Source organism: Fibroporia radiculosa, assembly GCF_000313525.1.
Source record: "Fibroporia radiculosa TFFH 294 genomic supercontigs, scaffold3773, whole genome shotgun sequence".
NCBI lineage: Eukaryota > Fungi > Basidiomycota > Agaricomycetes > Polyporales > Fibroporiaceae > Fibroporia > Fibroporia radiculosa.
In genome coordinates this window covers 19614-42534 of record NW_012133393.1, presented here as the reverse complement: position 1 = coordinate 42534, position 22921 = coordinate 19614, and the positions used below count along the sequence as shown (strand labels likewise).

At 49.3% G+C, this 22921-nt stretch overlaps 6 protein-coding genes across 6 annotated transcripts; 2 read left to right on the top strand and 4 right to left on the bottom strand.

Annotated features, from left to right (window-relative positions):
• Nucleotides 1-1821: 1821 nt before the first annotated feature.
• Nucleotides 1822-2188, bottom strand: FIBRA_05065 (uncharacterized protein; the record flags this gene model as incomplete). The annotated part of the gene is made up of 2 exons (XM_012326843.1): nucleotides 1822-2034; nucleotides 2105-2188. The coding sequence occupies 2 exons, from the start codon at nucleotides 2186-2188 to the stop codon at nucleotides 1822-1824; spliced, it is 297 nt and encodes a 98-aa protein (XP_012182233.1).
• Nucleotides 2189-3607: 1419 nt separating this feature from the next.
• Nucleotides 3608-4863, bottom strand: FIBRA_05064 (uncharacterized protein; the record flags this gene model as incomplete). Its single annotated transcript, XM_012326842.1, has 6 exons — nucleotides 3608-3661; nucleotides 3711-3839; nucleotides 3896-3919; nucleotides 3974-4060; nucleotides 4118-4799; nucleotides 4850-4863. The coding sequence occupies 6 exons, from the start codon at nucleotides 4861-4863 to the stop codon at nucleotides 3608-3610; spliced, it is 990 nt and encodes a 329-aa protein (XP_012182232.1).
• A 414-nt stretch (nucleotides 4864-5277) lies between these two features.
• Nucleotides 5278-6357, bottom strand: FIBRA_05063 (uncharacterized protein; the record flags this gene model as incomplete). The annotated part of the gene is made up of 6 exons (XM_012326841.1): nucleotides 5278-5331; nucleotides 5381-5503; nucleotides 5558-5581; nucleotides 5645-5731; nucleotides 5788-6289; nucleotides 6344-6357. The coding sequence occupies 6 exons, from the start codon at nucleotides 6355-6357 to the stop codon at nucleotides 5278-5280; spliced, it is 804 nt and encodes a 267-aa protein (XP_012182231.1).
• Nucleotides 6358-6590: 233 nt separating this feature from the next.
• Nucleotides 6591-8025, top strand: FIBRA_05062 (uncharacterized protein; the record flags this gene model as incomplete). Its single annotated transcript, XM_012326840.1, has 9 exons — nucleotides 6591-6671; nucleotides 6719-6873; nucleotides 6922-6968; nucleotides 7032-7202; nucleotides 7252-7353; nucleotides 7403-7469; nucleotides 7526-7604; nucleotides 7659-7761; nucleotides 7820-8025. The coding sequence occupies 9 exons, from the start codon at nucleotides 6591-6593 to the stop codon at nucleotides 8023-8025; spliced, it is 1011 nt and encodes a 336-aa protein (XP_012182230.1).
• Nucleotides 8026-10702: 2677 nt separating this feature from the next.
• Nucleotides 10703-12891, bottom strand: FIBRA_05061 (uncharacterized protein; the record flags this gene model as incomplete). The annotated part of the gene is made up of 5 exons (XM_012326839.1): nucleotides 10703-11570; nucleotides 11693-11720; nucleotides 11780-11969; nucleotides 12021-12490; nucleotides 12546-12891. The coding sequence occupies 5 exons, from the start codon at nucleotides 12889-12891 to the stop codon at nucleotides 10703-10705; spliced, it is 1902 nt and encodes a 633-aa protein (XP_012182229.1).
• A 753-nt stretch (nucleotides 12892-13644) lies between these two features.
• On the top strand, nucleotides 13645-22893 carry FIBRA_05060 (uncharacterized protein; the record flags this gene model as incomplete). The annotated part of the gene is made up of 28 exons (XM_012326838.1): nucleotides 13645-13873; nucleotides 13923-14154; nucleotides 14212-14437; nucleotides 14491-14655; nucleotides 14710-14778; nucleotides 14834-14945; nucleotides 15002-15685; nucleotides 15760-15946; nucleotides 16002-16342; nucleotides 16398-16525; nucleotides 16589-16778; nucleotides 16840-17198; nucleotides 17249-17369; nucleotides 17424-17618; nucleotides 17673-17887; nucleotides 17939-18092; nucleotides 18146-18267; nucleotides 18317-18349; nucleotides 18401-19597; nucleotides 19650-20294; nucleotides 20345-20606; nucleotides 20661-20734; nucleotides 20798-20940; nucleotides 20992-21232; nucleotides 21289-21572; nucleotides 21621-22462; nucleotides 22520-22592; nucleotides 22647-22893. The coding sequence occupies 28 exons, from the start codon at nucleotides 13645-13647 to the stop codon at nucleotides 22891-22893; spliced, it is 7770 nt and encodes a 2589-aa protein (XP_012182228.1).
• Between the last annotated feature and the right edge of the window lie 28 nt (nucleotides 22894-22921).

Here is a 22921-nt window from a genome sequence, read left to right as displayed (position 1 = left end):
GTAGAGGCGGTGCCGCCGCAGCCGGGCCGCCGTGTTCTGTCTGAGACATTTCTCGAGTCGACTAAGTTGTCCGCCATCGCGTCCACGGCCCCCTCACAGTCGCTTGCAGCTGGCCACACGCATCGTGCAAATATTTAGACCCTCGTATCTCCCCGCTTTGATATCAGACAATGTCCAGCGTCCCGACATCGGCGCGCCAGCTGCGCCCAGCAACTGCGGAGTAGCCTATCGACGTCCCCAGGCTGCGGCCAGTAGTTTGATCAATCTCTTCGAACATGATCCCTTGTGGTTTCCGGCTCTTCAGCCCACTCCTCCTCCGCTTTCCGGTGCTGCGGGAGGATGCTAGCGCTCTTTATTCACGTTGTGATTGTCCCAGCCAATTGCGTCCGCGATAGTGTACGGCATGTGAATAAGGTGTGTCTGCCCACCAAACTACGGCTGTAGCGAGGACTTGTCTCGACAGCAGCAGTAATACTCCCGTTCAATGCTTGCTATTCGCTTGCGTTCACCCTGGGGTCGGAGTGGGGGCGCGGCGGCCCTACCATAGTACCAATGCTGAATAGTGCTTCTAGAGAGGTCTGGGTGGCCACAAGTCACTGGGCACCTCCTCACAACCTGTCCCTCGGGAGAACTAACTCCACTTTTCCAGGGCCAGTCGCTATGTGCCGATGGGCCGGAGGCTGGGCGGGTCTCCCGAAACGTAATCTCGCCTCGTCAGTCATTCCAATATGGTTCCCACTACTGACAGTAGAATCCAAGGAACCTCGAGATCAAACATCGATATGCTCGCTTTCCCAGGCCGCTAATATACCTCGACTATATGGGGAGCGAAACCCGGATTGGCCCCGTCTTCAGCTGCTGCCTCATGACACGATACTGAGAGCGACCCTCGAGTGACTACTCACACAGTAACCCGCAGTCCTTGTGAGCTTCGAATCTGGTTTCGTACACGGTGAAATAATCACCGTTTTCGAGCGGATAAAAGTTCCATTGAGAACATCGGAACAATGAATACTATTTAGCTGACATACTTTTGACCGCTTTTCCGATGCAACGCAACGGTGTTTTTTTGCTAAGCTGTGACCTTTCTTCACTTGGATACAGTGATATATTTTGCCGTTATATCACCTGTTGTGCTTTCTATTCCAGCTGACTGAATATCTGAATTGAAAGATATTGTATCAGTCTAATGACGCACATCCTCGTCACTTACGCGTCTAGTGTATGCATAGAAGAGTGCGGAAATGAAATGAAACTAGTGGCATGAGATAGTCGTTGACTAGGTGGAGATACGTACTCCGAATCCCTGGTTCCAACGACTTGACTATTTCAATCATGGTCTCACGCGGCACAGGATCATAGGTCGTGTCTTAAAATGTTTGGAGTATGTACTACTCTCTTTGACCAATGATCCTGTGTCTTATGTGTAAACACGTCCATGAGCAAAATCATTGCTACGGACCTGGGATCATGGTCCCATGATATCACCGGTGCGGTCGCTCCAGCGCCGCAAACTTTTCTATCCAGGGATGATCATTACAACCACTGCAGTATATTGACAGCCATACAACCCGCTTAATTAACATGCATATGTACGCTGAATTTACCGTAACCATTTTTGACAGGGGCGGTGATATTAGGAACTGGGATGTTCTTCCAATTCTGGCACAAGAACGGGGAGAAGTACATTGCTGCCCCTAGATGCTGCCTGCTTCCTCGCCAGCTTTGGAGCATTAATCGTTATGGGCAAATACCCCCGCGCGGCTGCTGGCGCGCGGGCGAGATCAGTGTGACTTCATCTGCTACCGGCTGCTGGCCTTCTTAGAAGCTTACCGACTCTGTGCGCTCGCCGAACCGCTTGCGGACCCGCAAGAGCAGGTCCTCAAGCTCATGGTTGTGCGCGAGAACCACCTGTTCCACGCGCAGGAACATAGGGAGCCGCTTTTTGACGGCGAACGTGCGGATGTCAGCGAATCCCTTCGGCGTCGCGAGTTTGAGTACAGAGCACCACTCAGAGGCGGTGTTGAGCTCTTCCTTGCCATAGTATCCTTATACATTCGAATGTTATCATGAGCGATGGCCTGTGAAGAGGATCGGAACATACTTTGGATAGAGCGTCGATGAAGCCGACGGAATCTATTCCAATGGGCTCTATGATCACACGCCTGATGGGGTCTTGCACACTCATAGCGGTGCTCCGCGCATTACGAAAACATGCGCGAAATGAAACTAGCGCAGTTTGTAGCAATCAAAGCCAGTGGGTGTAAGACAAGGTTACGCTGACAGGCCTACCTTGAAAACGATGTCCCCGTCTTCAAACGGTATTATGGATATCGATGACGGGAGATTTGGTCGTCCTAAGGTGCGCATACATACTGTTGCGATTCAGGTTGTCACCAAGCTATACAGGCAGTGATCAGGTTCAAAAACAATTGGAAAGCACAATAGGTCAAGATCTGCCCTTTATACGGAGTCACTCTCCTTTGTGCTTCGTTCAGGACATTCCCTTGTGGCGTGCGGACCATAAGGTTGCGATGGGTAGACTCTGGCTTTCTTCAAAGTCGGTGGTGCTTACCTTTTAGAATCCGCAAAGTAATCTTTTGTGCTTCACACAATGATCGCAAGCTTTCCGACACGGGATTGACTGAAAGTAGCTAGAACATCGAATGGTGTAGCTCCCAGGCTCCAGCTGCGGAGACTCCCAGCTACGGCAAATATGAATTCTTGGTTGTGCAACACAGTACTACTTATCAGAAACGTGGTGAACGTTGTATTAGAAACAAGTGATGTGTATGCATACTGCGCCACAACAGAGAAGTGCCACTCGACGTAGCGCTCATTAACACTGGGTTTGCTAATATAATGCAAATAAGTAAAACTAGCAGAATCAGGCTGCTAAGTAGAAACGAGATACTTGAATTTCGTGTCCACGCTCAGCAGACACTAACCTGAGAGACAAGGACGTACATTTTTTGAGACTGTAACAATATCAAGAGAGACAAGGACGTACACGGGCCATCCTCAATTCGGAAGAGCAGGCACTGTATGGGAAGCATACAAGGTAGTGCGGAGATGTCAACTCGTTATGTCTCATCTGCTACACACAATTGGAGGTAGAGCAAGTCAAGGAATGAGAGGAAGTCGTCGATGCGATAAAAATGAAATATCCTGTTCAGACATGTGGACAGTCGTAGCAGGCCACAACAAGGTGTCGAGGGATCCTCGATACACCTACGCGCAACACAGCGAGGTCTTCAAGTTGAAGGGAAGGGAGGCGCCTCGCGCGGGAGGATACAGGGTAGCGTACCAAGGCAGCCGCATCGGAGGAATATCGCAGGACGAGAACTCGGAGACTTGTATCGGGACTATAATCTACAGAAAAGACGGAAGAGATCCAGAAGAGCTACTGCGTTCCACTAGAAATACCAGTGGCATCGACGACAAAGAATTTGGATTGAAATATTACGTTGGCGATAGCGGAAAACAATGCAATGATGTCTAATAGTACAAGACCAGACGAGGGGAGACGAGGGGAAGAATACATCGATCGATAGCGCGAAAACATGAACAAACGTACTTTCGTAATAATATTACAGCGTGCCCCAATTCACGGACACTCCTTTGTGTCAACATTAATGAACCACGACCCAATGATCCCACCCTATGAAGACGTCAGCAAAGAATACGACATAAGCGAAGCAAATTCTGACCGTGCCAGCGTTCTCGCAGGTATCAGGGTGGGCAAAGGACTGCCACGCAAAGTCAGACGGGGTCGAGAAACACATCTCTGACCAGTTGTCCCAGGGTTGTTGATGATTGTACAAGTGAGCCTCGACGCGCTGAATCAGTTAGGATCAGCTTTCTGACGCGGAACACGATAGGTGTCGGGACTTACCCGCTGGTGAGATCCAAAACATTCCTAAGATATATTGATATCAGAAATGCGGATTGTTGTAATCAGTGATAGACTTACTTTTTTCTCGTGATTTCCCCACCACGTCCGACATGTCGGTTCGTTTCCAGTCACAGTCCAGTGTCCGATTACTTTCATGCCACCGTCCTATAGATTATGAGCGCGATATATTTGGCATAGAATCCCGGATCAAAGACTACGCACTGCCTGGACCATGGTGCAAGAATCCGGATGGTCATATGCGATCCCATGAATATTGATGCTCGTCTGCATACACCATTTCTGCGCGTTCTCCCCTTCCGGAACGTTCTGCAACTCGGCATGGTACATCCTTTTCTCGTAACTTAAACAACGCTGCTCGGCGACTGGATCCGTCCAGATGAGGTGCGCACGAATCCTACGCTCGTCGTCTGCGCGCATGGCCTCTTCCCTGGCGCGGACCGTGTCCTCCCTATATACAACAGAACGCTCTCTCACGCTGATAGCCTGTTCTCTGCGTGATACTTCGCGCTCCTGCGCATAGACGGCATTCTCCCTGCGTGCGACGGCATCTTCGCTGTCGCGGACAGCGTGCTCTTTCTGACGGAGTTGCACTTCCAGAGTGAACAGGCTACCTTCCTTGTGAAGAACGACCTCTTCTCTGCGTGCGACTGCACGCTCTTGAATGAGAACGGCCTGTTCCCTCTTCGATACAGCGTCTTGATGTGCTCGGATTGTTTGTTCCCTACTCCAGGAAAACAAGACCAGACCCAGAACAAGAACTACGAAACACCATTTGATAACCCGGATGATACCATTAGAGGAGGCTGGAGGAGACGAGAGGCGTTCATTTGGGAGGAGCGGGGAGTTGGCGTTCGGCGCCGTGTAGCACGGCGGAGGCGTATATCTGAGAAAGATCGGTCACCGAGAATGAAACAGGTTAATGCTTGGGCTTACCGGCCGTAAGACATCGTGCTCAGCAGCCAGGATGCACTGAGCTTGCCGCAAACACAGTGGAATCAAAAGCACGTGGTGCTGTCAAGCTAGCGCTGGTGCATGTACTATTCCCCAGAAATTGCGGGTACTACTACTAGTATGTCTTATACTCCGAATGGTAGTACTACTTGCTAGCGCAGAACGTAGAGCGATGAGTCGCTTAGAATCAAAGGTGGATATACAATTATCTATGAGAATACATTTAGGTATCAAGAACATTCTTTCAGTCGAACACGACAAAACGCGAAAGCAAGAATCCGACGATAGCGGCGCGACAACAAAAACGATCGATTCTAGGCGCAACTCAAGAATACTGTTGCAAAGTGGATGAAAGGTGTATTCGTAAGCACCTTGCCTGCAACTTACCTTACTGTAAAGCGCACATCCGCTTACGGGCATTCATCGACGTCAACATTGATGAACCAAGATCCAACAATACCACGCTACAAAAACGTCAGTAGAGAATGCGACATAAGCGAAGTGAACACTGACCCTGTTCTCGCAGGCGTCCGGGTGAGCGAAGGACTGATTGGCAAAGTCAGACGGGGTCGAGAAACACATTTCGGACCAATTATCCCAAGGCTCTTGATGGTTGAACAAGTGGGCCTCGACACGCTAACAAAATCATAATAAGTCGTGTCGTGGAACCTTGGAGATACTTGATCATACCCGCTTGTGCGACCCAAAGCACTCCTAGAATGATAGGTCAGGCGTATGACAGATCAGTACTACGAGTAGTATTAGCGTTAGACTCACTTTCTTCTCGTAATTACCCCACCACGTCCGGCATGTTGGTTCATTCCCCGTTACAGTCCAGTGTCCGATGGTCTTGACGGCTCCATCCTACTGATTGTGAGCACATGTACGCGTTGTATAATCTGGGATCAACAAAGACGTACTGTCTGTTCCTCGGTGCAGAATTCGGGATGGTCAAACTTTGTGCCACGGATGTCAATAATGGTCTGCATACACCATTCTGGTGCATCTGCCGCGGCCCCCACCGGGACGTTCACCAACTCGGCGTGATACATCCTCTTCTCGTAGCTCAAGCATCGCTTCTCCGCGATCAGGTCCTTCCAAACAAGACGAGCATGGATTCTACGCTCTTCGTCTTCATGCATTGCCTGTTCTTTCGCGCGGAGCTCGTCTTCCCTGTGTATGAGAGATTGTTCCCGGGCTCGGACTGATTCCTCGTCCCGCGCAACGATATCCTCCTTCCAAAAGATAAACGTAATGGATATAATCACGAATATCACATATAGCTTGAAGAGACGGTCGTGGCGGTCATAAGAATTGAGTTCAGACAGCAGTCGTTCGTCACGGTCTTCCAGTGGAAGGAGGGGAGTATTGACCCCGGGAGTCGAGCGAGTCGTAGCTTCTTGGTAACTGGGCAGTGCGTTGCTATGAGGGTCAGACATAAGTAACCGAGCAGAAAACTTTGATGTTTGGAATTACCTGGAATAGTACATTGTGGTCGTTGGCCGCGTCCGAGACTCTGAGCGCAGTCAAAGAAATGGATATCGGGAATCCGCAGCGCGCGGATGGGCGTCTCTCCTACCGATCACCGCTCTTAAGGGGTAATAGCCTTTTGCACCGTCTTCGCTAATATATCATCTTCCGCTCTTCTTTCAGGGCAACATCCTGAGGTTGCGCGGTGCATAATATATCGACGTCTCCAGCTGTCCCAATAATTCTTATCCACATGTCATCAGACTCTAGTGTTACTTTCGATGCCCTGCGTATCCTCTCCGAGGCCCAGGAATGGTCCGAGGACAACGAATCTGTATGTCGCGCATACACCCAATCGCACATATTACTCACAGACAACAGGCACTGCTCGAGCCGTATACACACATTTTTTCTGTGCCCGGAAAAGATATTCGTGGGCTCATGCTCGAGGCATTCAATAGCTGGCTGCAGGTACCCGCCGACCAGCTCTCCATCATTTCCAAAGTTATCAGCATGCTCCATACCGCAAGTTTACTGTGAGGGCGCCGCTTACTTTCCCATGGCCTGTCGTGACTGAGGCTCAGGATAGACGACATCGAGGACGATGCACAGCTTAGGAGGGGCGTTCCCGGTAAGTACCATACCGTATTGCAAAAATTCGCTATCCTCAATCTCATAGCACGGGTCTGAACAGTATCGCATAAGATTTATGGCATACCGCAGACCATTAATTCGGCCAATTATGCGTACTTTCTCGCATACCAGGAGTTATTTCGCCTGCGATCTGGGATCAGTATATCAGAATCCCCCAAGGAAGAAAGCCAACGCCTCATTCCTTTCAGGGAGCTGGATCGCATAGTCACCGGTAGGGCTGGTTATCCAAGGACGTTAATCGCTGGCTGATCTTTGTTCAGCGGAGCTACTCTCCCTGCACCGTGGGCAAGGACTGGAGTTACTATGGCGGGATTCTCTGCAGTGTCCGACAGAAGAGGAGTATGTAGCTATGGTCAATAATAGTACGTCATCATCCTTTCGGAACACTGCTGATATCTGATTCTTGCGTAGAGACGGGTGGTGTGTTCAGAATTGCGGTGAAACTTATGATGGCGTGTGCCACTAAGAATATCGATGTGTGCGTTATATGCTGTCTGTCTTCACTGGTGGGCTATCATGACAGACCTCTCCCAGCGACTACGTACCGCTTGTCAACCTTTTTGGAATCCATTTTCAAATACGCGATGACTATATGAACTTACAAAGTTCTCAGGTAAGAATTGTCCAGTGAACTGTGTCTCACACAACTTATCGCGTACGTGGACAGTATACAGATAACAAAGGATTTGCTGAAGATCTCACAGAGGGAAAGTTTTCTTTCCCGATCGTCCACGCAGTGCGAGCTGACACATCGAACCGGCGGGTGATGAGTGCGTGGTCGTCTAAATGATATAGGAATGTATCGCTAAGCGATTTCCACATTCGCAGATGTCCTTCAGAAGCGACCGACTACTCCTACGTTAAAAGTGCATACGGTCGCGTATCTGAAGAATCATACCAAGTCGTTCGACTATACATTTCGCGTTCTGCGGTCGCTGGAAGATCAGATTCGTAAGGAGATCGCAAGGTTGGGGGGAAACGTCGGCCTGGTAAAGATCGTGGATACACTCCATGTAGACGATCCTTCGCAATAATTAAGAATCTGTGGTTGTGCGTGCCGAGCCCTTTGACTGCATACATATGTAGTCGTGTTTTCTCAATCAGTCTGCTGCCTGAGGCCGAGGCGAGTCCGGACTCCGCACTCGCAGTGCTGGGCGTGGAGCACACCACGTGGAGCTTCCCTGCCTGCCCTGAATGCACTCTTTAAATGACCCCCTCGGTGATTCTTCTTTCTTTGGCCTCCTCGTAGCTTACGATTGGAGATAACCCAGCAAATCCGTACGTGTCTCCGTTCGTTGCCTGAGATTTCTGCCCTAATCTCGTGTAACTCTGGTAGTCGAGGTGCTAGACTCCTTGACACAGTGCGAATTGGCTTGCCGTTTGCGATCGGGTCGCGATCAGCATTTTAGGCACGCTGATTTGAACTTACGCTAATCTGCTCGTGCGTCCCTTCGTTTGAAAACCTGGTTCGATCAACTGACTGTTATTGGTACTTCCTGCATGTTCCTGTATGTTCAACATGCAGTATTGACCAAAGATAACATCGTCATTAGCCGGTTCAAATGGCCGGAAACAACTTCGTCACTTCGGCTAGAGAGGTGTGCTTTGAGCAATGCATTTGAGGTTGATACTCGTGCGTGGCATTCATTGCTCTTGACCGAATGAACTGAATGATTGAAATGGGATTGTGTTGTAGTTTCTCGGACTCAAACCGGGGAGGGTAAGGTTGCTAGCGAGCTGTTGTCCCTAGTCAACCAGTAATAGGAGATCTGCCGAACATACGTTTTGCAGCTCTCTTCCTGCTCCAAATCAATTACCCCAGGTCCCTTGAGCTATTCTTAAACCTTCATGTATCAAGGCGTAGCAGCTGTGATTCACATGATTGTTAGGAGTTGTTCACTCGTGTTGATGCATTTCTGGTCAATTTAAAATGCGATACACTTGATCTAAATATGAATGTGTACTTCGAAAGTCTTAGGACCAAATTTTGCTATGCAGCGGGAGTCAACCGATCGCACGATCGCATATGACAGTACCTCGTCTGTTTGCCGAAGCACATCAGACAGTACAAAATTGGAGGTATCAGTTGCAAGTGTGCGGGGCCGACGTGTATCATACTAGTGGCGAAGAACGGGCAAAAGTGTAGAAGTGCGCTTCAGGGTGTCACACGCATGGCAACAAGTATCTGTTGAAACGAAGAGAACTTTTTATTTCTTTCGTTTAGCTGATTCAAAGGACACAACAAATAAATCACTGCTTGCAATTGCAATAGCAAGGCATCGGAAAGATACCAACTGGATAGAGTAAGCCTTTTCCGGCTTCTTGCAAAGTGGACCTTTTCTTACTGGGGACTCATGATCACGGGAGGGTCTCAGTTTTAAAGGTCTGGTATGTCCACGGGAAAGGAAACGACGCTGCTATAGTACCCGCTCGCACTTTGACAATGAATGGGCTCAGACGCTGCCGCCAACGATCACAACGTTCTGTGCTAATCTCGAATATCAAAGACTTCGTGCTCAGTGACTCAGCTGAATTTCCATAGCGACAAACTGCCCAGCTGTCATCAATGTGCCTCCAGGCTAAAAAAATATTATTGATTATGACATTTCTCTTCTGGAAATGCAATACCATTGCGCGGGACGAAGAATTGGTCAAAATCCTGGAGCATCGTGCACAGAAAAGATGAGCACCGCACGAAAGAATAGGCAATGCGTAAGGATGAAGAGCGTAGAATCCATGCACGTCTTGTCTGGAAGGACTGCCTGGTCGCGGAGAGGCGATGCCTAGACTACGAGAAGTAGATGTATCGCGCCGAGTTGGTGAACGTCTCGACAGGACTGCGGCGAATGGGCAAGAATGGTGTATACAGACAGTACGTCTTCGTCGATCCCAGGTTATACAGCGAGTACGTGGGCTCACAATCAGTAGAACGAGGCTGTCAAGACCATCGGACACTGGACTGTAACAGGGAATGAGCCAATTATATGCCAAACGTGGCGGGTCGATCATGATGAGGAGAAAGTGAGTCTAGCGCTAACACTAGTACTGATCTCCTTGCCTGGCCCCATCATTCTACATAGAAGTGCTTTGGAATAGGGTCGCATAAGTGACTATGTCCAAGTATGTCCAAGATTCCACGACATAGTAAGTTAGTTCTGGTTTTGTTTAGCGCCTCGAGGCCCACTTGCTCAATCGTCAGGAGCATCAGTGGGATTTGTCTGGGTGCATTGTGTTTCTCGACCCCATTTGACATTGCTGCGTGGCAGTCCTTTGCCTACATCGACACCTGCGAAGACATTGGCAAATCGGATTCTTTGCTAGCGTCTTTATAGAGTGGAAGTGAGTATTGGGTTATCGCTGATTAGCGATGATGGAGAGGAATGTCCGTGAGTTCGGGAACGCTGGACGTGACTCTGATCGTGAAGGTACGTCTGTTCTTGTTCTCACACCGTCAATCAATGTATTCTTGATCTTGTCTGGTCTTGTGCAATCAGGAATTTTTGAATTGTCTTCCACTGCCTCCACTGTATACAATGTTTTTGGAATTAGAATATTTGGTCGACGCTTATGTCACGAATCAAGTGGTGCGCAGTAGTTTCTACAAATTTTGGCTCTTTCCATCATTTCTGCACTCAGGTTAGCATTGCTGCGATTGTCATTCACAACAACTTTGGTCGTGTAATATTCGAAAGTGTTAGTCTGCAACCTCGATCATCTGCGCTTGCTCCTGCTCTTCCTAGTACCACCTGTTGTCTGCTTAGGTAGTGATCCTAGCTCAATGGAACCCCCAGCAGCCTCCGCTACATCACCCTCCCCGCTCTCAATGGTCTTCTTAGCTTCCAGAAAAAACATTACATCCCGGACCTGGTCCTCCAGATCTCTAATCTGCGCCGCAAATTGCGTTTTTTCACGATCAGCGCCTTCCACGAGTTGTTTGGCCTTCTGCAGGTTGTCCATAAGACCCTTGCTGACCGCACGCTCCTCCTGCAGCTCTTTGTGCAGCTTCTGTGCCAGCTCCGATGCTTTATCGGCACGTTTTCGAGTCTTCTCTACCTCCGCCTCCATCGCCGCCGTCCGTGTTCGCTCTTCCTTCCTCCACTTCTCCTCCCGCGCACGGGCGGCTTCCTGGGCTTTCTCGAAATCGATGCGCTGCTTCTCCATGAAGATTTGCATTTGTTCAAGTTCCTTACGTAGTTCGGTCGTCTGCTCCTCGTAAAATTCCCTCTGCGAGTCCAACTGCGACGTCAGGAGGTACGAGTATTCGATTCCGATCGCCTCAATCTTCTCCGCGCTGAGTGCATCCATTGTACTTGGTCCTATGTTGTCGCCACCGGTGCCTCGCGCGTCGCCCACGCCCACCGTGGATGCCGCCGAGGGTAACTCAACCAGCTTCCCGTCTGCCTTGTTCTGGATCAACCTGTGCACGTAGCCGTCGCCGGCATAGTCCCACACGCGCTGCGTTTCGAGCTCAAGGGCATAGAGATGGGTTGTATGTGTGTAATGTGCGTGAGCGTGGGCACGACCATATCGCCCACAACCGACATTGCCACAAATAAGACATATCCATAAATTCGCGGTGCTATTGCAGTCAGCACAATGCGATGCATTCGGCGAGGAAGAAAATGGAATCCGGTGATTAGAGCGTCCGTGAGTGGATGTCAGAGGGTGTGATGAAAGCAGTGTCTGCGAATATCGACATACGGGACACCTGAACTAGTGATCAGAGTAGCTACAGCAAGATAAATGAATCTGCATACCTGCTATCACCCCACTTGCTCAGACACGCACAGTGAAACGTGTGCGAACACGGCACAGTTACAAGGCCAGTAACCGCCGAGTCCATTCGCTCAAGACAGACAGGGCAAGTGGGCAACTCGTAAATTACACTAGGATCGCTTGCAAAACTAATGGTCTGCGAGGCGGTGTCGTCGGAATCGATAGTGATGGACAGCACACGAACGATATGGCAAATTTCCGGCTGTCTCGATGATCAGCGGTCTGTAACGGATACGAGAGCCATCGAGTTCACCTCCATTGAATTATAAGCCTTACCGTTGAATGCTTCCGCGAACTCGGCAGTATCCTGCGCCGTCCTGAATTTCATGACTACAATTGACCGATTAGGTGCAGAATCCCTAAATGTTTTGTTCAAGACAGTATCTAACATTAGGAGGTCACAATCTGAATGTACTAACCGGATCATTCGGAGCAGAGAGATTCCCTCAGCAGCAGGCGAGACGAAGGAGAGGAAGTCGGACGGCGTCATCCAAGGAGGAACCGCCAAGACAGCAAGTACCAGTCCGTTGGTATCCGCATCCGAATATGAGACGCTACCATCTGACTGGGGAGGACCGGTTGCATTTTTCAGGGTGAAGGATTGAGTGGATGAGGGTTTAGACACATCGCGGTATATGTGCACGATGCCTTCAGGGAGATTCGTGGAACCCGACTTCGATGCACCAGAATCTTGTGGAACGAACGTCGCCGTGACTGGTTCGCCTGCCCCAAATAATGAATGTCAATGTCTCAATGAAATGGGTATACCCAAGCCTACCTCGGCGAGGTTGCTCACGCTCACGTTCCTTCCCGACCCCCGGCTTTTTGTTCGGGGAAGCGTTCATACCTTCCGAGACACAGTCCACCCAGTCAATTATGATGGGGCCTAAACGGTAGTCGCTGCACTCTGCAGTTGTCAGAGAACCCCCCTTACGTTCGTGCGATACAACAGTGTATCTCCGTGCGATAGCCCGTGGAGCGTGAGAAGGAAATCGTTGGAAAAGAGATTCGGGTAGGAATATGGTTGGGGCACGGACGGCTGACGGAGCAGTATACGAAGAAGCTGAGCTCGAGGGCGTAACTGCTTGTGACTTGAGAGAGATACGGATGTGATAGTTGCGCATAGAGTGACAGTAGATGGATGGATCCTACAACTCTTGTACGCGCTCTGCAACGTCGAACGTTGAGTGTTGAACGTCAATATCTAAGTTAGGAGTGTCAGATTGGACTCCGAAGTGCTCTTCTATGGCGATTTGGCGAGTAAAGAGGTTGGTATTCGCCGATGAGCACCGGAAAGCCGTTGGCATGTAGCGTGATGCATTGTCTACTTACGAGCAAAGTCAGAGAGCGGACCACTAATCGACAAGGCTTAGTAGATAGACAAGAGCGATGAGTCGAAACTCGACTGGCAGCCGTCTGGAGTGATTAGAAATGCTTACCAAGTCTTCACAGGTGTTCGAATTCGCCGGTGGAGGCTTTGACCGGGAAGCGTATAAAATTGTGCAGCGAGCAGAAGCTTTACAAGTTCTTCATTTGCAAAGGACTAACACTAGCAGCCCGACGTTCGAAGGGAAGAGATCAAGTATTGTGCAATGTTAGGTGAAATATTACATAGTACGCGCTGATGAGTTTGTTCACATATAACGTACATCACATTACATATTTGTACAATCAAGGCCTTACTTAGTAATTTATTCATTCTACGGCGGTAACTTTGGTCTTTATTCTCTTTGAGTCTTTGACGATCACTTCTACTTTTCACGACTCTAAACTGCTGAAAATTACTTGAAAACATAGATCGCATCGAAGCTGTGATAAATCTGTCATCATCCAGGAGACTTGCTCGACTTTTATCCAGAGAGGCCTCCTCTGGCGCTATGGGCAAATCGGAAATCCAGTCATGGATTGCCTCGACGTCAACTGCAGCAGATGATGATACTGAATACGGAGAATCTAGTCCTTCTCGCCTGGAATGGCGCAGGTCGGATGTGCTTGCAGATTGGTCTCGTGCACTCGAAGTGGCTCGCAGCCGACTTCTCACCAGCAGCACGAAGAAGCGCTTAGAATTTCTCAGTGAAGAGCTATTGGTTCTAGCTAAACATGCAGGTGCGTATATGTGTCGTGGTGATGGTTCGCTGTCTTACATGATTTCCAGATCTCAAGCTGTCGCAAGTGCTTGATTTATTCCAGCTGCTTACACTCACATATTCTCGATATGTTGATATGCCGTCGCGTGAAGCCGTCGAGGCTGTAGGCATGGAGCTCGTGCGACGAGATGAATTGCGTGGGAGGCCGGATGGAGAGCCCGAAGAAAGTCCCATGGGGGTAGCAGAGCAGATTGTCGGTTGGCTGGTCACCGAAGTCGGGCGCATGGCGAGTCGAGGAAGGTTAGTTGTATATCTTTTGACCCTGAAATTGCTAAATTGTATGCGGGTCTTGTATAGCTCCTACGCATCTGCGGACATATTTGTCCTATTGAGTTGGTGCTGTGGACTGTATACCGTCTGTTTGCAGTGCAGTCCTGACTTCGTCACTACCTCTTCGATCGCATGGAATGGCTTGATTAGTGTGATCGCAAATCTGGTAGACTTAGTATTGGATGATTCGACACGTATAAAGCCTTCCATTCGGAAGAGCGCGCTTGTGCGGACCCGACGCGCTTTACGATCAGTAAGTTGCGTGAAAGATTTTTTTGTTTTGTCAATCTTACTGGACTCTATCAGAGTCCGCAAAATATATCAAATGCGATGAAAGCATTACTTTTGAAAGTCAAGAATCATCCTCGTCCAATGTCATTGGCACCGTTGTTGGGTATATGTGTGGATGTAAAGATTCGGCTGAAGAATATCAAGGACGAGAGCTTGAGAGATCTAGACTCTTCACTGAAGGTACGAGCAAGTGTATGCATGGTGCTCTTATACGATCATTTATATTATTCCTAGACGGAGATACTGAACTACTATACCGCGTCAATATTGCTCTCAAAGACGTCCGTATCGATGCATGTTTCGGTATGCGAGACGGTTATTCAGGCGTGCCGGCGTTGCTGATATCATCTTATTTTAGACCGCTTTGAATGATTTCATTAGCACCTCAATCACCACCGAAGATTTTACCGTTTCTGTGCTTCCAACGATGGAAAAAGCGTTGCTGAGATCCCCTGAAATTTCCCTGAGTGGTGAGCATCGTGTCAATTTTACCAGACTAATCGGTCTTAATTACTATGGTATTCAGTCGTCACCCATTTTTTTGTGACGTATCCCCATCCAGTTGAAGGTGACAGTCTCCGCAGAATACTTACGCCAACATTGAATAGTGCCAAATCGACCAACCAGCTTGTTCGTGCGGGCTCTATCTCTTTGTTCAGTTCTATTGCAGAGAAGACTCGAGATTCGAGTGATGTCGATGTTGCTGCCGCCGAGGTCTTAGCTCTTCCAAGAGCTGGTAAGACTGCAGGACCTGATCATCGGGCAACCTTATATACGATTCTGGGTTGTATCAGGCCTTCGAGCTCGGTGTCTCCGTCGATACTCAATGCTGGCCTTCCTCTTCTAGCCAAGGAGACTCATGATGCAGCTGTTGTAGCCCTGTCCTCTGCTTTGGTTACCCATTTGACCCACTGCCTACACGAAAACGTTGTAATGTCACCTGATGCTGTCGTTCTGCTAACAAAGGAAATGAATGGTTCTAAACCTGTCCTTCGGCGCGCCTTCTGCTCGTTAGTTGGCGATGCGTTCTGGCAACTGGAGGCTGTTAGTTCGGATATGTCCCTAGCGTTGGCGGAAACTCTTCTTTCCTCTCTAGAGACAAACCTGAAGACTGTTGCTGCTGGACCTTTGACTTCGGCTGCCGGACCCCTGGAAGGATACATTGCGCTGGCAATTATTCTTTCGCCGCTATCTCGTTCGGGAAAATTTGGTAGATAAACCGTGCTTCTTCTTGTCATACCATGGAGTTCCTTCCTAATTAGAGCTTGTGCTATGCCATTTCAGATACTGCTATCTCGCGAAATACGACATTGCAGTCTATCTTGTCCACAGGCTCAAAGCCATCATTCCTCCTGTGGGAGAAAGTCTACCAGAAATTGGGCGGGATTGATGAAGAGATTTGGCTCCTTCGAGCTGTACAAGCATCTCTTGTTTACTTCAAAAATGACGTTATGCGGAATGAACAAGCCCGGTCTGTCATTCTTGCCGCTAAGCTGTAGTATCGATTTTCATATTGGGCATCGTAGTGCAATGATGGGTCTCATCTTTCTGCATCTTGCTGTTGAGAGCCAGTATCCTCAAGTTCGACGGTCTACCATCAGTGCTCTAGAATCGCTCACCAGAAGTCAGCCCGAGCTAACACCTACCGTCGTACTCTCAGCGCTATCATTATACTGGTCGAGAGAGGGGGCGGTAACTTCAAAGGTAGCTAATGGTAGTCTTGAGGAAGGTGAGACCGGTGTCAGTAAGGGGGGTCGTTTATCGGCACTTCTCTTGACGTCTGCTGCATTTGCGGAGGATTGTGATGACTCGTTGCGAAAAACTTCACTCGTGAATAGTGTTGTGCTAGCTCATCACCCGCTCTTAGGTGTGTTTTTTATGCCGACCCCATAAGACATCATTTAATGGCAAGGATTGACCAGACAGCGGTTCACGGCAAATATGGATTGAATGTTGTCAGAAGGCAAGAGTTGATCCCCATGCACTTGTCTGTGAGCGGATAGAGTCGGTCTTCCAGGAAGTTATGGGGGCATTAGACATTCAATCCAAGGTAACCGCTCTTTTGTACGAAGACATATCTGACATATCTGAATAATCTCCTGCTCGCTTGTAGACTTCTTGCGGTACTCTATCAGAAGCTAGCTATCGTGCTATTACGACTATTGTCTTCATTGCTCCGGAGGTTGTCTTACCCAGAGTCATGCAACAACTGAATGCGGATATCGATCCTGATAAGACTAGTTCGTTAAGCGACATTGACTTGGCGATATGGGCAACACCCGATGGACAGACATATGTTGATGGTATGGCTGATCGCTAAAGAGTTCTCACCGAGATGATCATCCTCATGGATGTCTATTGCAGTGCTTGCCTCGAAAAAGGTTGAAGAGCCTCAGAAGAAGGGAAAAGGATACAAAGATGCACAGTGGGAGGCAGAGGTGCGTAAGTCATTGGCAAGCAAGAAGGGTTCAGCACCGTCTACGCTGTCAAAGCAAGATATTGCGTTATTGGAGGCTCAGCTGGAAAAAGAAAGACGAGTTCGGCAACGCGTATCGAGTGTGAAGGCCCAGTTGGAGCGCGGCCTTAATCTTGTGCACAGTCTGGTGCTCGCTCGAGTGGATGAATTCCGAGTCTACCTCTCATCTATAGTTGCCTCGCTATTGCGTGGAGCCTTTGGGAATGCAGTAAAACTCGTAGGCTCATCTTCTTTCGAGCGGTATTTGGTGAGAAGATGAAAATTTCCTTGTGTTTATTTTCTCATTGATAGTATTAGGAACTGGCCGAAGCGTGTTCGGGCCGTCTAGAAGCTTTTAGCAGGTGGATCGGCGTTGCAACTCTGCGAAGCTTGCAAGTGGAGGGCGTCCCAGAGGATTTCGAATTAGAGCCTTTGAATGGTACGTATTTTATGAATTTGATATTGGGCTGAAGTCGGTGTTGATTGCCTTCAGCACTCGTACTCCGTATATTACACAGGCTGCGCTCATTGTCAGAACAAAGTCCCTTCGATGCGGCCACTTTTGCATACATGTCGCCTTTGTTGAGTCAAATATTCTCTCAGGGAGGAATTGCCATGGCCGAAGAAGATGATCCATTGGAGCAAGTGGCTCTGACTGTCGACATCATTAAATTCCACTCGGGTGAATGTGAGTAAATATGACGAGCTCATGGAATTTATCCTTTTTGACCAGGTTGTGCAGTTGCCGATCCTGTGTTTCCGCGAATCAGGACACTTCAGGACCTTCTACACGGTATAAAAACCCAGCCCAAAGTGGCCAAAGAGGCGTCTTCGGCCCTTATAGACATCGGTCAAGCTATGCAATCTACTGCTTCTCGTGATGAACTTGACGTGCTCCTGCGTGGAACTTTACAGCAGGAGGTCTACGTCAGAAATTCTTGCCTGCAGACGCTCCAGGTAAGGAATCTTAGTTTATTTGACGAGTTTCTTGTTCTCAAAAAGGTGCAGCCTTTCGATTTGACGGACCTAGACTGGTCGCCTGAGCTGTGGATAGCGTGCCATGATGACGATGATCAAAACGCTCGTTTGGCTAACCATGTATGGGAGGACAACGGACTTGATGTTCCAGAGCATTTCTTACAAGATTTGATCGCATTCCTCGGTAAGGAATGACTACAAGTTTCGGACGCGCATTAGGGGCTCACTTAGCTTTAGAGCATGAGAATGCGTACGTTCGCGCTAGCTGTGCTACAGCTTTGGCAGACGCAGTCTTGAATCATTGGCTCCAAACTATCAGCAAGGTACTTGTAGTATTGCAAGACTTCTACCGCGAAAAGGTTTCGTCATACTGTTTAATTTGTGGCATCTTATTGATCCTTGCCGTAGGCTAAGGTTCTTGCGCCGGAGTTCGATGAATATGTACGAATCACAGACATTCTAGTGGTTTTGGACCGACTAAGCTCATTCTAGGGCATGGTTATCGCTCAAAGTCTTGACCGCAGTGACCCGTGGCCAACGCGGATAGCACTTGCTCGCACATTCGAACTGCTGGCACCCGCATTCAAGACCGAGGATGTCGAACCTTTCTTTACTTTCCTGATCCGCGATCAGGCTTTGGGGGATCGCAATGCCGACGTCCGTCGGGGTATGCTTAGTGCAGGCACTGCGGTTATTGACCTTCATGGAGCAAAGCGACTCCCTGGTTTGATAGCTATGTTTGAGAGCCAGCTGTCGGGCAATAGTCTTGCTACGGAGACGGCTGACCACATCAAAGAAGCGGTTGTGATTCTGTTTGGAAGGGTGGCGAGACACTTGGATCCCTCTGACAGCCGTGTACCGAAAATAGTGGAGCGACTTGTAGAAGCCTTGAAGACACCCGCAGAACAGGTGCAAATGGCCGTCTCGGATTGCTTGGTCGCTCTAGTCAATCGTATGCGATCACCATTAGCAGCATTGATCAACCGTCTCCTGGATGAACTTTTTGATGCTCCAAAATATGCCGCACGTCGTGGTGCAGCTTATGGATTAGCAGGTGTCATCAAAGGCGCAGGTATTGCTTCAATGAAGGAACTCAATATCCTAGAGCGCTTGAAGGCGGCCGCCGAAGATAAGAAGCGCTATGAGCCACGCCAGGGCGCAATGTTTGCCTTTGAGACATTTTCGACGACTTTGGGGCGGCTTTTTGAGCCTTATGTGATCCACATTCTCCCAGTATTACTGACATCTTTCGGTGACGCGACGCCCGATGTGCGGGAAGCCACACACGAAGCTGCTCGAGTCATTATGGCTAATATGTCGGGCTACGGTATCAAGACCATCACTCCCTCCCTGCTCTCTGGCCTTGATGAAAAGCAATGGCGAACCAAGAAAGGTTCTATCGAGCTACTGGGAATGATGGCTTATTGTGCCCCAAGACAGTTATCACAGTCACTTCCTATTGTCATACCAAGATTGACTGCTGTTTTGACCGATGCCCATGCTCAGGTGCGAGTAGCAGCGAACAAGAGTTTGAAACAGTTCGGTGAGGTCATTAGCAATCCAGAGATTCAAGCACTCGTACCTGTCTTCCTCAAAGCCATGGTCGACCCAGGCAGGACACCTAATGCATTGACAGCACTTCTCAAAACCTCATTCGTACACTATATCGACCACTCATCGCTTGCCTTGGTAAGCAGGCGATCTGGAAGGGCCTTTATGTAAACTGAATCGTCGTGTTTAGGTCGTTCCTATCATTGATCGAGGCCTGCGGGAACGCAGCGCTGATACTAAGCGAAAGGCCGCCCAGATTATTGGGAACTTGGCATCTCTGACAGATTCCAAGGACTTCGTTCCATATCTCTCTCAGTTGCTGCCCTTGGTGCATGTCGTACTTGTAGACCCGGTCCCGGAAGCTCGAGCAACCGCCGCAAAGGCTTTAGGTACCCTGGTTGAGAGACTGGGCGAAGTTCATTTCCCCGATTTGGTCCCCGGTCTGCTTCGCACTCTAAAGACAGACACATCTGGTGTCGACCGGCAGGGCGCCGCGCAAGGTCTTAGCGAAGTCCTTGCTGGGCTCGGAATGGAACGCATGGAGGGCTTGCTCCCCGATATTATCGCTAATGCACAATCACCGCGCAGCACTGTCCGAGAAGGCTTTATGTCGCTTCTTGTTTTCTTGCCCGCTACTTTTGGCACTCGCTTCCAGCCACATCTTCCAAAAATCGTTCCACCCATTCTGGGAGGTTTATCAGACACTGAGGATTACGTACGGGATGCTGCAATGCGCGCTGGACGGATGATCGTGACAAATTACTCGACCAGGGCGATAGACTTACTGTTACCCGAGCTGGAACGCGGCATGTTCGATCCTGGTTGGCGTATTCGTGTAAGACCTAGAGCCATGTTCGTGTCTTTCAATGCTGATACTATCCGTAGCAATCATCGATCACTCTTGTTGGGGAACTACTGTTCAAAGTTTCCGGCATCAGTGGTAAAGCTGAGATCGAAGAGGATGAAGAAGTGGTTGAGACCGCCATGGCCGAAACATCACGCCGTGCACTCGTCGAGGTCCTCGGCCCAGAGCGTAGAGATAGAATTCTCTCTGCATTGTATCTTGCCCGACAAGACGCTGTCAACGTTGTACGACAATCATCGATACATATCTGGAAGGCTTTGGTACATAACACTCCGCGCACAGGTCGGTTTTCCCTACATTATGACATTGTATTCGAACTTATTATGATACGATCAGTGCGGGAGATTCTTCCTGAATTAGTTAGCCAGGTTATATCGTTGTTGGCTGGCGAGGAGAGTGACCAGCAAGAGGTATGCATCTTGGTTTTGTTAGCGATTCCCTCCTGTGTTAAGATATGTCTTGGTATGATTTAGACAGCTGCCCGAACAGTGGCTGAGCTTTGCCGCAAGTCTGGAGAGAAAATCTTTGGAGAGATGATCTCGATACTCAAATCACGTCTGGCTTCAACTGATCCTAAGATTCGCGAAGGAGTGTGTCTGACGCTTTGCGAGCTCATGTGAGTTTATTGTGGTCAGGTATGGCTTGTATCGACCGTTATATTCCACAGGGAGAGCACAACCGATAACCAGCGAGAGGGTCATGAAGACGAGATCATAACTATGGTTCGCGCCTCACTGGTCGATGATGAAGCCGATGTTCGCGCCGCTGCCGCAAAGGCCTTCGATACTCTCCAGGAGCACATCGGTGCTAAAGCCATTGACCAGACAATTCCCACACTGCTCGAAGCCCTGCGCCAGCCTGGACAGAGTTCGGGTACGGCGTTGCAGGCGCTGAAAGAAGTTATGGCGGTAGGTTCAGAAGTGCCTGTAATATGGGGTTTTAGCTCAGGAACTTTATGTCATAGGTTCGCGCCAGTACTGTGTTCCCGGTCCTAATCCCGACATTGACTGCAATTCCGATGTCTGTGTTCAATGCACGAGCACTGGCATCTCTTGTTACTGTTGCAGGCACCGCATTGAGCAAGCGTTTGACGGTGATCCTCACAGCTCTGGCTAAAGTTAGAGAGAGCCCTGACCTCAAAGACGAAGAGGAGCTTGATTCCGCTATATCTGAAGCTATACGCGCATTACTTGGATCGATTTGTGACGCAGAAGGGCTTCACACCCTTATGCTATTGCTGCTTGGATGGTGAGTTTGTCTCTGATACTTCAAACATTGACTTAACAACGCCCCTAGGGCTAAACACGAGGCAGTTGCTCGTCGTATAACGGCCTGCGAACTGCTTTCCATTTTCTGCGAGGAATCGGAACTAGACTCGTCTTTGTATCGCATCGATTGGATCCGACAACTTGTCTCTCTCATGGATGATAGCGAAGTTGAAGTTCACAAAGCCGCTCTGCATTCACTTGACGCTTTCATCAAATCTGTTCCAAAGGACGAACTTGAACCACTGGTCGTACCATTGCGTCGTACTATTGAAGGTACTGGTGCTCCTGGCAGACATGTGCCCGGATTCAGTCTCCCCAAAGGCGTTGCACCCACTGTCCCCGTCATTATCGCAGGCCTTACAACAGGCAGCAACGAGCAGAGGGAGCAGGCAGCGTACGCGATTGGCGACCTTGTTGAGCGAACTGAGGAGAACTCCCTCAAGCCTTTCGTAGTACAATTCACCGGGCCTCTCATTCGCGTCGCAACTCAAGCTACCACTTATCCACCCGCGGTCAAGTCGGCTATCTTGACTGCGCTCGCCACAATGCTTGATCGTATACCGAATTTCGTCAAGCCCTTCTTCCCACAATTGCAACGCACATTTGTCAAAAGTGCAAGCGACCCTGCCAGCCTGTCTGTACGCAACAAGGCCGCCCAAGCACTGGGAATGCTCATGCGTAGCCAACCACGGGTGGACCCGGTAATTACCGAGTTGATAACTGGGGTCAAAAGCAATGACGACTCCATCGCAAGCAGTCTTGTGCTCGCCCTAGCCTATGTAGTAAAAAACGCTGGGACAAATGTTGGCGAGAAGGCAAGGGAAGCTTGCGTTGAAATCGTGGCAGAAGCGTTCCGAGAGGTCCATGCTGGTAAGTCAGCAGCTGAACTCTGCATCGAGTCGGCGCTTACCATCAATCTTACTTTAGAGGGTTATAGCCAGGCTGTTGCGACGCTGTTCTCCGTTATCTCGCCACCACAAATTCTTCAGCCCATCATTGAGTATGTAGCGTCTTATACCAGTACTAGTCACGATTTTCGCTGACGTTCCTTCAGGGCCAATCTCCTGGTGGGGACACCACCTTCTGTGTTATCTTCGCAATGTATACTTGCAGTCCTATCTCCGGATGACGATCTTACATCAAGCGACCCCGACGCTCCTAATGCTTTCCAAGAACTGGGTGTGCTCAGAAGCATTGCACAAAAAGTCCAGGAGAGCGTCGCGAGTGATCGCCCATCAATCTCGCGGCCTGCTCGTGAAGCAAGAGATCTTCTCAAGGAATTCGATGAAGCTGGTCTATAAGAAAAGCTCCAATTACTCTGAACGCACT